This window comes from Triturus cristatus, chromosome 5_2 (assembly GCF_964204655.1).
Source record: "Triturus cristatus chromosome 5_2, aTriCri1.1, whole genome shotgun sequence".
In the NCBI taxonomy this organism is placed as follows: domain Eukaryota; kingdom Metazoa; phylum Chordata; class Amphibia; order Caudata; family Salamandridae; genus Triturus; species Triturus cristatus.
The window spans coordinates 802,325,667-802,339,113 of record NC_140588.1 but is presented as its reverse complement, the minus strand read 5'-3'; the positions used below and the strand labels follow the sequence as shown (position 1 = coordinate 802,339,113).

Here is a 13,447-nt window from a genome sequence, read left to right as displayed (position 1 = left end):
CACAAAGATGGGCCTCACACATGTGAATGGTCAGAACAACATTAAGATCGCCATCTGACTCTTAAGCGGCAGGTGCTGAGAAATGAACAAAGGGGCAAGCAGAGGCAGGAGGACTCTTTTTAGTGAGTGGGAAACGGGAGGAGGTATAAAAGAAGGGGATGGTTGTAGCAGAGGTCAGATAGGGAGAGGGAGAATAAATGGTCCCTTCCCTAGCACTGTAAAGTAAAGTCTGTTACAAGCAGTTGAAGGATATATCAGTTGATGAAAACACCAAGACTAAAATTCTCCTTGGTGGTACAAAAACAAGAATAGGGAGGAAAGCCATTTCAGCAGGAGCAGAGAATTGAGATAGACAATAATGCCACCCAATCATGAGCAAGGGGCTGACTGAAAGCTCACTGTAAGAGTTTGTAATGTATTGGACACAATAGGTTTAAGACAGACCTCCTTCAAATGATGTATTAGCGGATTCATCTATTCTGGAGCCTATATTGAGTAAAGTAAATTCAGACAGGACACAGCTAAAATTCTAACAACACGGTCATAAGGGGCTTTGTAGGTAGCCTAGGTTCACACAATTCAAATTCATCGTAAAACTCAAGAATTAATGGTCTAAAGTCTTTTATCTTAGAAACAAAATAACCTGCTAAAGTATCACTATTTCTGGGTGGTAAATATGACCTGCAAAAGCACTGATGAGCATTAAGTGTCTTCATTCATTGAAAAGACCTTATACAAACTCCTGGAGAGCTGAGTAGTTTTTCCCCCTCTACTGTGCATATATTAAATCGAATATCTCAGAGTTAGTCCATGAGGTGCTTACAGCAGCGCTCGGAGACACAAAGAAGCATCTACTCCCCTCAGTGTCTGAGCTCTGCTGTTCATGCACTAACTTAGAGATGTTTAAAATGAATTTGTGCACTAAAGATTGGAAAAACAAATCACAGAGCCCTAACCCCTAACCCGGAGCCCTGAGCCCGAGCACGGAGTCCTAAACCCTAAGCCCTCAGCCCTAAGCCCTAATGCCCAAGCCCTAAATCCCAGCACGGAGCCCTAACCCGGAGCCCTGAGCACGGAGCCCTAAACCCTAAGCCCTCAGCCCTAAGCGCTAATGCCCAAGCCCTAAACCCCAGCACAGAGCCCTAACCCCTAACCCGGAGCCCTGAGCCCGAGCACGGAGTCCTAAACCCTAAGCCCTCAGCCCTAAGCCCTTTCTACATCGGCATAGCGCACAGAATGAGATATTGATACAGCCCCCTTTGTCAATAAATAAATTACAGCACTTGTGATGGCAAAGTAACCTTTATTTTTACTGTTGATAATATAATGGTCAAACTTGCCCCAGTAAATATTAGATACTGACCTTTTTTTCTCACCTTATACAAACCTCACTTTATCAAGTGGAAGAGTCAAAGATTGAAAACACGCATACACTATATGGAGAAGGGATTCTTAAAATTTTACAACTAAATTTTTTTTTACTGTCCTCAGAATCCTTCTTTATATCCTGCATTACACTAATAATTTCAATGATAAAGACCTACTTACCTATACCGACATGTGCTTCTAAGATCATACTAACATCGTTTGCACCATCACCTATAGATAACGTAATAGGGCTGCCCTTTGTGTTTTTCACCATCTTCACGATCTATTGAAAACAAAATAAAACATATATATAAATATGTAAAAAAAGAAACACCCGAGTAGATTCACACTGCCCGCACCCTCCATTCCTGGCACACAAAGGCGTTCAGGTAGCACCCAATATTTCAACCAAGATGCTCATCGGGCAAATAAACGTCAGCACTGCAGAGGGGGACGTCCTGCAAAATTATCTGCTGTAGGCAAAAAAATAACATAAATGAATAAACATGTTTCAGCAAAAGCCTTGTTGATACCTATGGTATAGGTGACCTCAACTCAGATGAAGAGTTACTGGTATACAGAATCAACTGCTAGCTGTGTAGTCAGTATCCATCATAGCTTTTTTCCTCTAGAATGGTTTTAATATGGATTTATTAATCAGTGTGCTTTAATTATTATTTTATTTTGTCTGTTTTCTGTGGGGATTGCATCTGCACATAATTCTCTGGAGTGCAATAGGACAGGATACGACTATTGTCTGATCAACTACAGAATGCAGATGACATGACCATGTGCTTTTCATTTCCCTTTTTGGTATTGGTTCTAGCTGTATTGCCCACTTGGGTTTGATTTACCTTCACGTCCTGTGCTTTATATTGATCAGTCGTAAAAGGACTGAAGAATGTTTTATTAGAGGATGGTGACTAATGTGCACTAGAGGATGGTGACTAATGTGCACTAGAGGAGGGTGACTGATGTGCACTACAAATTAATGTATTATTTTGTTGTTTTTAGTTTTGTATAGCACAAACTCGACCCAAAGGTTTCAGAGCACTATAAATGAGCACCAGTTTTGTTACAGAAGGACACATTCATTTTTGTTAGGCACGGGGAGATTAAGTGATTTGCCCAGAATCATAGGATATTGAGCGTCCCTGCCAAGACTCGAACCTGGTTCCCCAGCTTCGATGTTGACTGCTCAAGCCGTTAGGCACATCCTCTTTCCCATCAAAATATGAGATATGATGCTTGGACTTAATGCAGCATACCCAAACCCGTTAATTTATACATATAATGTTTGAACAAATGTAATGTAATATAGCCCACTTGGACAAAACAGCACCGATTATGAGCACATACATAAGAAAACATGTTCGATGTGAAACTGATATGACTAGGATAGTACATTGCCTACTCCACAGTCCCTCATACATGAAGCCCATGGTACGAATCCCTCGATGGACATACAAAAATCTTTTCTTTTAAATATTTGTTCTTTTATATTAATTGCCATAGTGTCCTACTTATATTTTGATACAAGGTATAAACAGAAGGTAGAAACATTGTTGCTTCAACTCCCCCCCACTGTATAGAAAATGTTACATAAGGCAAAGGGGACTACATGGTGTAGGATTCGCATGCCATCCATACTGGTAGGAACTTGGGAGACTGCTTGGTCTGGAGAAGCACAAACTCATGATTCAGAACATAACAGAGGTTAGGGCGGAATTTAATAATAAGAATGTATTTCCAACCAAACATTTTTTAGCAACATCAGGATAATAAAAATGGGAAAAACATACATTTCCAACCTGTACTATGCAGCTTGCATACAGCTCTTTAATGGCAATTCATAACTCACTGTTATAGATTAGGATTGTAATTTATAAACCGCACAGTAACAAAATAATCTCTTTGGCAAAAGCAGTAACCACTGAACTATGCACATAAAATATTGTTTTATGATATTCATGGCATTCGTTCTTTGCAGCAGGCATGTTAACCCACTGCACTAGGTGAGTCAAAACTGCCCTAGACAAAATTCTCATCTCTCTCCAGCAGGTACATTAATCATCAGAGTTAACTTGACACTTGTATTGTTGCTGGAAAACTGCTGCATACACAAGGAACTTTGCAGTGCTTGTAAAACTGCTGCACCACTACAAAACAGGCCTCCACTAACAAAATCGGCCCCCACCCTTCCAGCCTCCGACACTGACACTGCTGGTGTGACCTGTTGAGGAGATTTCTTGGTAGCATTGATGCTTCTTATTTGAAAAGTACCTGGATTATTGGTAGGCCCACGAAAACTTTAGTAGCATTCTGTAATGTGTAAGTATTTTGAAAAATGCCTGCCATTATGTCTTTTTGACACATGGTACAAGCAGACCAATGCCCATCAACCTAACCACCCACAAGTTTCTTAGCTACTGCAACTCATTTGCCTCTGACAACTCTACAGACCTGTCTTTGAAAGAAATGAAAATGTTTATCTTAGGAACTGAAGTTAAGATCACAAACTGTTTCAAATTCCTAGTGACCCATGTCTTTAGAGCTCTTTGAGAATGATGCCCTTGTAATGCTTTGACGCACGATTGTTTGTTTGGAAAGGAGGACCGAGAGCGCCTATCGGCTCGAGACCCTGCAACTGACCGGCAGGCAGTGGCTAACACCGGCTGAATTGTTTCACAGCGTCATTTTTACTTTTCGACAGAGAAGGGCTGTGACTTTGTATACAGGCGCCATTTAGGCGTTTTCCAGGCGCAGCTCTGGGTCATCATCAGTATATATATGACCTCTAGAGGATTGTATGACTATTGTTCCTTTGCCCTCATCCTGAGGAGGCCGAAAAGTTCACAAAGGCTGAAACGCGTCCGCGTCGGCGACATTCACTTTGGAGGAGTCTTCAATAAATTCATTAAGTGATATACAAAATATTGTTTGTGACACAAGAGAGCTACAGAAAGGGCACTTTTTGCCTCTGTGCACACACATTTTTTGACTACCTCCGAGTGGACTGCCCATAATAAATGGACAGACACCATTTATGGAAAAAATATTTCAGGGTATTGGCAACATAAAATTGTATGTATTTGTTTTTGTGTTGTATATAAATATATATACATATATATTCTTTATGTACATGTGTATGGTTTTTGTACTATTGAATGTTATTTTGTTCGTTTCAAGATCGGTCCTATTGTGTATGTGTTCCTTATATGAATTTCGGTAATACTTTTGCAAGAATTAAAAGACTTAAGTGAGGGTAATTGAATGTTCCCTACACTAAAATAAAAATAATATATTAATTCCTCTGTATCACTATTCCTTTATACATGCTTGTAATGCTTTAAAAAAACACAACTTCTGAGCACGTCTTAATTAGTAATTGGCCTGACCTCCAGCGAGTGCGATCCACCGGAGCGGCAACCTCTTTCTTTTGAATATGTGTGGCCAAGCCCAGCCCACGGCTTCGCACCACCACGAGACCTGAGTGGGTCTGCAGCAATGCACTCGCAATGCACAGCAGAGCTGGAGGGGCCGTTTTCACTGTCAGGGCACCTCTTTGAACTTTGTTTATCCCACGAGGATTATTATCACGCTTTGGAGGCCAGCGCCCACTTGGCTATGGTAATTAGGACTTCAAGTCCCATCATGCAACAGAACTACTCACCTGAATTTAATTGGGTTTGAATATGCAAAATAAAGAAGGGACTTCCACTAATAACTGCTGGTGCCTTTCATTTGTGTTTCATGCTGCCCAGAGGAAGGGAGGTGTCCCGAAACACGTAGGCGGCGTTTGTGTGGGGAGAAGACCTGAGAGAGCAGCCCAGTCACTGGCCTGACCTCCAGCGAGTGCGATCCACCGGAGCGGCAACCTCTTTCTTTTGAATAAATATATATACATATATATTCTTTATGTACATGTGTATGGTTTTTGTACTATTGATTGTTATTTTGTTCGTTTGAAGATCGGTCCTATTGTGTATGTGTTCCTTATATGAATTTAGGTAATACTTTTGCAAGAATTAAAAGACTTAAGTGAGGGTAATTGAATGTTCCCTACACTAAAATAAAAATAATATTTTAATTCCTCCGTATCGCTATTCCTTTATACATGCTTGTAATGCTTTGAGACACAACTTCTGAGCACGTCGTAATTAGAACATAGGTGTATAGAATTAATTAAAAGTAGCTTAATTAAATGTTAATAAAACAGGTTGTAAACATATTTAATAATTACATAATAAATATGTTTTATTTTTAGATTTCTTAACATTTACATATGTATTTATCTTTTTAATCATTGTAAAAAATTAAGCATGATTTTCTATAGGATTTCATTTTGAGTTCATATCACCATTATTTTCTGTGTGCGGGGTTGCACTATCAGTGGTTGACCATTGTCCTACTGATCTTACTATTGTTTCTTTTTGGCAGCAGTACCATACACTCTTAAATTTGGCTCCACCCCCTTTTTTCAGGCAGTGGAGACATGCAAGTCTACACTTTTGAGTATCTTTATACCCACATTTTTGAATATCCCAAAGTGGTTAAGTTACTCAAAAGTGCAAAGGTAAATTCCATGTGTAAATTACTTACAAGTGTAAGTTACCTTTGTAAATAGTCCCATTTATATCTACATAAAACAATTTTATTCCATTCACTTAGATATTCCTATACCTTGTTACCCACCCAGAGTAAACTGGTAAATTTGAGACGCAGCAAAACGTGGGTACTTGTAAGATCATGTTGCACAAAAGAAGACAGTTTGAATGGTTTCTTACAGCACAGCTTGAGTGATTTTTACAACAACACTTTACTATCCACAGTCTGTAAAAGTAAGACGTTGTTGTTGCAGCAATAATACCATATTTACCTGTGCTTTCTGTAAAGGAGCCATCCGACAACATAGAACAGCGGTACATTTCTGACAAATTTGTAGAAAAATATGTTTGTAGTTACTGGAACTGGAGTTCAAAGTTGAATTTAATATTAGGGATAACGTGAAGCCATCAATGATTAGGCCATATTCTTGGGTTACTGACCAGCTTCTATAACAATAAAAAAGATGCATTTAAGGTATTTGATCATCAACCAGAGATTAACAAGAAGAGAGGGCCCTTAAACCTAGATGCAAGCAACCATCTACACAAATTAAATATATATATATATATATATATACATATATATACACACACACACACACGCACACAGACACACACATACTTTTTGAAAACACATACTATATTAACACATTATACAGTTTTAGTGCTAAAATTCTTATGACAAAATGTTCAAATTAGGTGCATATATATATATATATATATATATATATCAGACTCTGTTTTCAACAGTAGAACCAGTGAGTAGTGAGTGTGAGTATTAGGAGAGGTGTGGCACAGCGGCTAGAGCAGCTGACAGTGGAGCACGGGACTCACAGTTTGATCCCCCGGGTCGACGGCAGCTCAGCTCACCAGCATGTGACTCTGGTCAATAGCTCAGCACAATAGACACAGCCAGGTGTAAGAGAAGTGGCACACCAGAAAAGTCTTCTGTTCTTTTACATCAGGATGTGATTTCCTCGCTTGTTTCCTATGGGTAAGCTTTGACATTAGGGGCTGCAGGCACTGTGCTTCTATGAGGTTAGAGATTCCCAATAGGTAATTTAGCAACTTAGAATATGAATCACTCATTTCATATTTTCAGTACCTCCTTGGCACTCTGCTCCCAGGTTACAACCTTACTCGTTCCAGACAAAACACATTGAAACCTATTGCCCTTTGCTTCACTTGCTTATATTTATCACTATTTCCCATGACTAATGCAAATGCTACAATGTCTCTTACTACTGCCTTCAAAAAGAAAACTCATAACAGTTATCCCAAGTCGTCTTAGATCACTACGCGCTCACTCAGAAATTTGTGGTGAAGCGGAAGAACATCAGTACGCTGTCGCCTCGTTACAACCTCATCAATCCACTTCAAATAAATTATTGCCACTTCAGCACAGGTCCCTGGTAAGCTGCTGGCCACCATTCAAAGGTATGAAAGTCAAAAATACAACATTCTACTACACACTAGACCACAACATCAATGTGAGGAAACAAATTAAAGTTAGGAAACAGTTTGCTGAAAACCTAGTCTGGCTGAAAACCTAGCCCTCTAAAGATCGCTCCACACTGGAAGACACTTCTTGCAAATGAGCCATCAATCACGTCTTCCTCCAAAGAATTTTAAAAATCTCACATCACCAAGTGTAAATATCTCTTTAAAACTACAAAGCCCTGAATCATCTTCTTCCCACCAAACAATATCCTCAACTGAGCTCAGAAATCTGAGCATTAAGCAATGTTTCATTGAATCCTCCATTGAGCTCAGAAATCCTAGCATGCAATGTTTCATTGAAAGAAATCTGCACAATTAGGCACAATCTTTTGATTCACAGCTCCTCTTATAACCCCAATGTGCCTATCACAGCATCATGCATGCATCCAGCACACTTGAATAGACTGATGTAGAATTTCCAAAATCAGGCAGCCATCAATATGACAACTTAGAGGTGTGAAATAACTCTTAATAAGTCACCACAGTATCTCTTCCAAAAATGCAAAATATATTCTCCACCTTTATTTTAAGTTTAAGTTAGAAATAAATAGTACCCTTAATACATTTTCTACAAACTACAGCAGCCTTAATTTATTTTTGTCTCCAAACTTGTGCATATTTCAAGCCACAAACAGGCCCAGCATAGGGGTTTAATAGAGTAATGTATAAAACCGAATTCAACAATGAGGAGCCACAAAATGCTGTCCATCAAGGGTCATTGATTACGCTATTAATGATAAGGTAAATTTCACCATTATGAAACTCCCAATCCAATCTCAACATTTGGACTTCAAAATGGCATCTCTTTCATTTAACACCTAAGTCATGGTAGCCAATCCTAGTGAAATTAAGTTACCTGCCTATGAAGGGAGATCAATTTTTGATTCATTGAGAGATTCTTTTTTTTTTTTAATTTTATTTAAGAATTTTTTCCCATATAATTAGTACAAGGCAAGACACATTACATAAACAACAGTAATTTATACACATTGTTCACTACTGTTTTCTTGAATCTTAATCAATTCTTACACAGTCATATATTATATACAGAACATAATACCAAGTAATTATAATCTAACAAAGTATATATACTCGCATGTCATTCTTTCCACTTAGTTATGGGCTCCCAGATTTGTCTGCCTAGTCTTCTTCCCTTTTTTCCCTTTCTTGCATAAATTGCCATCTCCAGATTATACATCTCTATTAGTCTAGCTAACCAATGGTGAAAGGTCGGGGGCAGGGGTGCAAGCCATTCCGAAGCGATACATAGTCTCAAGACTGCCATGGCAGTAAAAATAAAACAGTCATATTCAGGTTGCCTGTCACAGTTATTGACTCCTAACAGAATAGTCACTGGTGTTAGCTTGCTCACAAATCCTAGTGATCTAGAAAAGAAGACCTCAATATCTTTCTGTATTTTTTGCATGTGTGGGCACGTAGCAAAGATGTGGACGATGTCAGCCTCAAAGCTTCCACATTTTGGACAGTTAATACCTGTTGTCCCCCCCCATTGCGCTATTCTAGCAGGGGTATAGTATAATCTGTACAGAGTTTTGTAATGTTGTGCCTGGAGTGCCGCACAGCATAATAAATTCTGCCCCATTTCTAATGAAAGAAAAAAACATTCTTTCCCTACATCCAGCTTTTGTGCCCAATTTTCTGCTCCTTTTTCTAAATCATCCTGTTTAAATTCTATCAGTTCTGAATAGAGTCTTTTAATTATGCAGTCGGTTCCTCCCTGAATAAGTTCCATAATTGAGTTCTTCTTAAATCCTATCTGTCCTCCCTTTTTTGTTACCATGTAGCTTCTAACCTGTAAGTATTTGAAAAAATGTCTTGAATCCAATCCATATTTACGTTGTATATCCAGAAACTGCATTATCCCCTGTCCATCCAAAATATCACCAATCTTATTTATTCCCTTCCTCCCCCATTCTTTAAAAACAGAATCAGAAAAGATGTCTTGAGGCACCCCATTCTTGTATACCGATTATACCTCCCAATGCCAAATTTCTTTGTAAACGCTTTCCAAATACCAAGTGCTGCTGTGACTGTCTTAAATCTGGTCCTTTTAAAATAACTTGAATCCATCTGCTTCAAAAATGCATTTTCTGCTGCTACTCCTAATGCTAACCCATATATAGCAATTGTACTAAAAGGCCCTTGTCCCTCGAATTCTGCCCCCCCCCAATTAACCCTGCCATGTACTGCAGGGCAGCTGCCCAATAGTAAAGTTTTAAATCGGGTAGCGCCCATCCCCCCCTATGTCGTGGGAGTGCCATAAACCTCAGTGCCCTCCTCGTCTTGCCCTTGGCCCAGATAAATCTATTTAACATATTCTCTAAAGTTTTAAACCACTTATCCTCAAACATTAGGGGAATTGCCCTGAATATATATACAAATTTCGGGAGAACCATCATTTTAATGATGTTTGTACGACCCATAATAGAGAGATGTAAGTTATGCAGCCTATCTAAATCTTTCCTCACCTTCAAAACTATTGGAGCTATATTTTTTTCCACGAGAGTCTCTAGAGCAGAAGTAATAGTTACACCCAAATAAACAGCTGACTCCACCACTCTGTGATCCAGGCAGTGCACATACTGGTTCTTAATTATTTGTGTTTTAGAACTATTCAGCGCATACCCCGATATCCGTCCAAATTTAGTAGCCTCAATCTCAATCTCTTTTATTGCCTCTGTTGGGTTTGGTGTTATAACTGCAACGTCATCGGCGTATGCTAATATCTTACAGTGTCCCAAACGTGTAGTTAGTGGCTCTATTCTTTCATTGATCTCCAGCCTACGTATTAACGGATCCATGTACATTGCAAACAATAGCGGTGAACAGGGACACCCCTGTCGTGTTCCCCGTCTTATCTTCACTGGGGCAGTAGAACCAGCATTTACTCTGATCGCGGCTACCGGAGCAATATACAAAGCCTGCAAAGCCCTGACATAGCCTTCCCTAATGCCTTCTCTCTTTAAAGTGTGCCACAGATAGTCCCAGGAGACCCGATCGAAAGCTTTCTCTGCATCTAGAAGCATTACCGCGATCGGTTCTCCTGTGACTTCTCCAACATCAAATAGTGTAATGACCTTCCGCGTGTGATGAGTTGTGCCCCTACTAGGTATAAAACCGTGTTGATTATCACTAACAAGGGTGTGTATTATGCTAGCAAATCTCGTGGCTAATACCTTTGAGTATATCTTTGTATCCGCATTCATTAAAGTTATCGGCCTATACGAGCCTGGTTCGGTGGGTGGTTTCCCTTTCTTTAAAATTATCACAATGTCCGCTCCTCCCCATGACGCCGGTATGGAATTTCCTGCCTGTGCCTGCTGTAATGTGACCAGAAAGTCTCTAGTTATCTCATTCCCGAATACCTTGTAAAATTCAATCGGGATTTGATCCGGGCCCGCTGCTTTGCCGGAGGGTAAGTTCTGAATAGCAGTTATGATTTCTAAGTTGTCTATGGGTACCTCTAAGATTTCAGCATCATCCTCACTTAATGTTATTGCTGGTATCTCCCGTAAGTATTTATCAATTGCCTGCTCCTCTTTACCAGATTGCTCATCATATAAGCTCGTATAGAACTGTCTAAATACTTCGCGAATCCCATCTGTGTCTGTATGTAACGTACCCATGTTATCTCTGATTTCCCTAACTTCCCCTATAGCCACCTTCTGTCTAGTACAAATGGCGAGTGTACGTCCCACTCTCTCACTGAACTCATGACATCTCTCTTTATTTGCTAGATATACCTTAGCAGCCCTATCTGCCTCAATTTCTTCTGCTTGCAATTTTGCCCTAGCAACTTTAATAAGGGCTTGTTCGGGCGCCTCCCCCAGCATAATACATTGCTCTAACTCCCTTTCGGCATCCAAAAGTGCTCTGGTTACTTCTAAATTTCTCAGGCGCTCTTGTTTCCTTTTATATGTGCTATAGCTGAGAGTCTCTCCCCGGGCTCCAGCCTTAAAGGCATCCCATACCATCCCTGTAGCAGCTGACCCCCTATTAATCTCAAAGAAGGACTTTATCCATTGTCTCATATGCTGAATATACTGTTCATCGTTTAATAACCCTCTTTCAAAAGTCCATACCCTCTCCTCTCGAGTAGGAGCATTTATAACACACTTTAAAATCAACGGGTTATGATCAGAAAATACTCTAGGGGACCTTTCAATTTCTAAGCTAGGGATCAATGAATTAGTTACAAAGTAATAATCCAGCCGTGCATAGGTCTTATGCGGAGCCGAATAGTATGTGAACCCCGTATCATCCGGTCTTAAGCTCCCCCATACATCTGTTAAAGCATTATTTTGAGTTAAACTATATAACGCCTGACATACTCTTTTTTTCCTGCCCCTATATAACCCAGGCCCCAATCCAGCTGACCCATTAATGTTAAAATCCCCAGCTAAGATAACACATGGTGCCCATGTAGCTAATTCCAGATCCAGGTATTCAAATATCTCTGGGTCATCATCGGTTGAGCCATAAATCGCCCCCAGCGTGATCCATTTTCCATTAAGTAAACACTCAATCAATGCCCACCTACCCCATTGATCTTCCAACTTTTTCCTTGTGATTATATCTTTTTTCCTTGATAAAATAGCCACACCTCTATTTTTTGCCCCTTGTTTGGAGTATGCTAGTACCTGAAAACCTAGCTGTCCCAGAAGATACCCTTGTGTCCCCATTATGTGTGTTTCTTGTAATAAAACATAGTCCACATTCATCCTTTTTAATACTTGTGCAATTGCCCGTCTCTTCCGATAATCGTTCAAACCACACACGTTCCACGTGACAAATCGAGTACCCATTAACTTATTTCTACTGTTTGTCTCAGCCAATAAATCCTACTGTTTTCCTTTAATTGTTTCTCAATTTTATTATTCATCTGCTTTCTTTTTTTATTCATACATGTTTTCATAACATCTATCTCTACCATTCCTTCTTCCCTACCTGTTGTGTTCATACATTCTCTCAGTGTGTCTTGCCATGCACCCGTGCCCACCCGTCCCTTCTCCAAGGATCCCACCCTAAGATCCCACCCCCCCCCCTTTACTGGCAAATAGGTCAATCCTGACCTATGCGTGTCCGCGGGTTCGCAGTTCGCAGCTCCCCCCCCACTCTCTCCTTTTCCTCCACCATTTCATATTCCCGTGGACTGCCAGGATTATGCTGCTGGTTTAATCTAACCTTATCAATCAGGATTTATTACCATATGTGATATTAAATTCTCGATCACATCCTGCTGTACTCTTTAATTATATTTACTTCTTCTTACTTCGTCTTGTTAACTGCCTGACCTTCTTGTCCTTTAGAAAGTTTTATTTCGTTAAGATACTCCTGGGCTTGTATTTCAGAATGGAATACCTTAAATTGACCACCAAGCCCTATTTTCAATCTAGACGGAAACATCAAATAAGCTTCACACCCTAGATCTTGAAAAGGTGTAATAAGCTGTCTCATCCGCCATCTCCTTTCCACAGTGGCATGGCAAAGATCAGGCTGGGCGAAGAAAGTTATGTCTCGAAAAGAGCGCTTAGCCACAGGTTTTGCTTTGCTCATGATCTCCTCCCTTAATAAAAAATTTCCCACATATAACAGAATTGCCCTAGGTTTGGCTGTCGCTTTTCCTTTCTTCTGAAATGTGGGGAAACGATGGACACGTTGGACTTCTTTTTCCCAGTCCCAGTTAGTTATCTCAGGGAGCCCTTCTCTGAGCAAGGCAATAACAAATGATCGAATATCTTGCCCTTCTTTCCCTTCCCCCACACCTAGCAATCTGATGTTATTGCGTCTTTGTCTGTTTTCAAACGCTTCAAGCTTCCATAAAACATCTGTTGTAGTTTTTTTCCTGTTCAAGCCTGTTATCTCTCCATTTAGCAACTTCATCTTCCAGTTTACTGGTTCGTTCTTCTACCTCCACAACCCTATCCACCATGTCTGCATAAAGTTTATTC

The 13,447-nt window shown here is 39.9% G+C and overlaps 1 protein-coding gene across 5 annotated transcripts in view; it reads right to left on the bottom strand.

The window, feature by feature from the left end:
- The window catches only part of ATP11C (ATPase phospholipid transporting 11C (ATP11C blood group)), an 804,025-nt gene that overhangs the window by 100,551 nt on the left and 690,027 nt on the right, over positions 1 to 13,447 (bottom strand). For all 5 annotated transcript variants that reach the window (XM_085607959.1, XM_085607958.1, XM_085607957.1 and 2 more), the window contains exons 20-21: positions 6,248 to 6,422; positions 1,549 to 1,651 (exon numbers count right to left, since the gene is read on the bottom strand). In XM_085607959.1, coding sequence (XP_085464085.1) covers positions 1,549 to 1,651; positions 6,248 to 6,422 — 278 coding nt within the window. The remainder of the gene's footprint in view (positions 1 to 1,548; positions 1,652 to 6,247; positions 6,423 to 13,447) is intronic.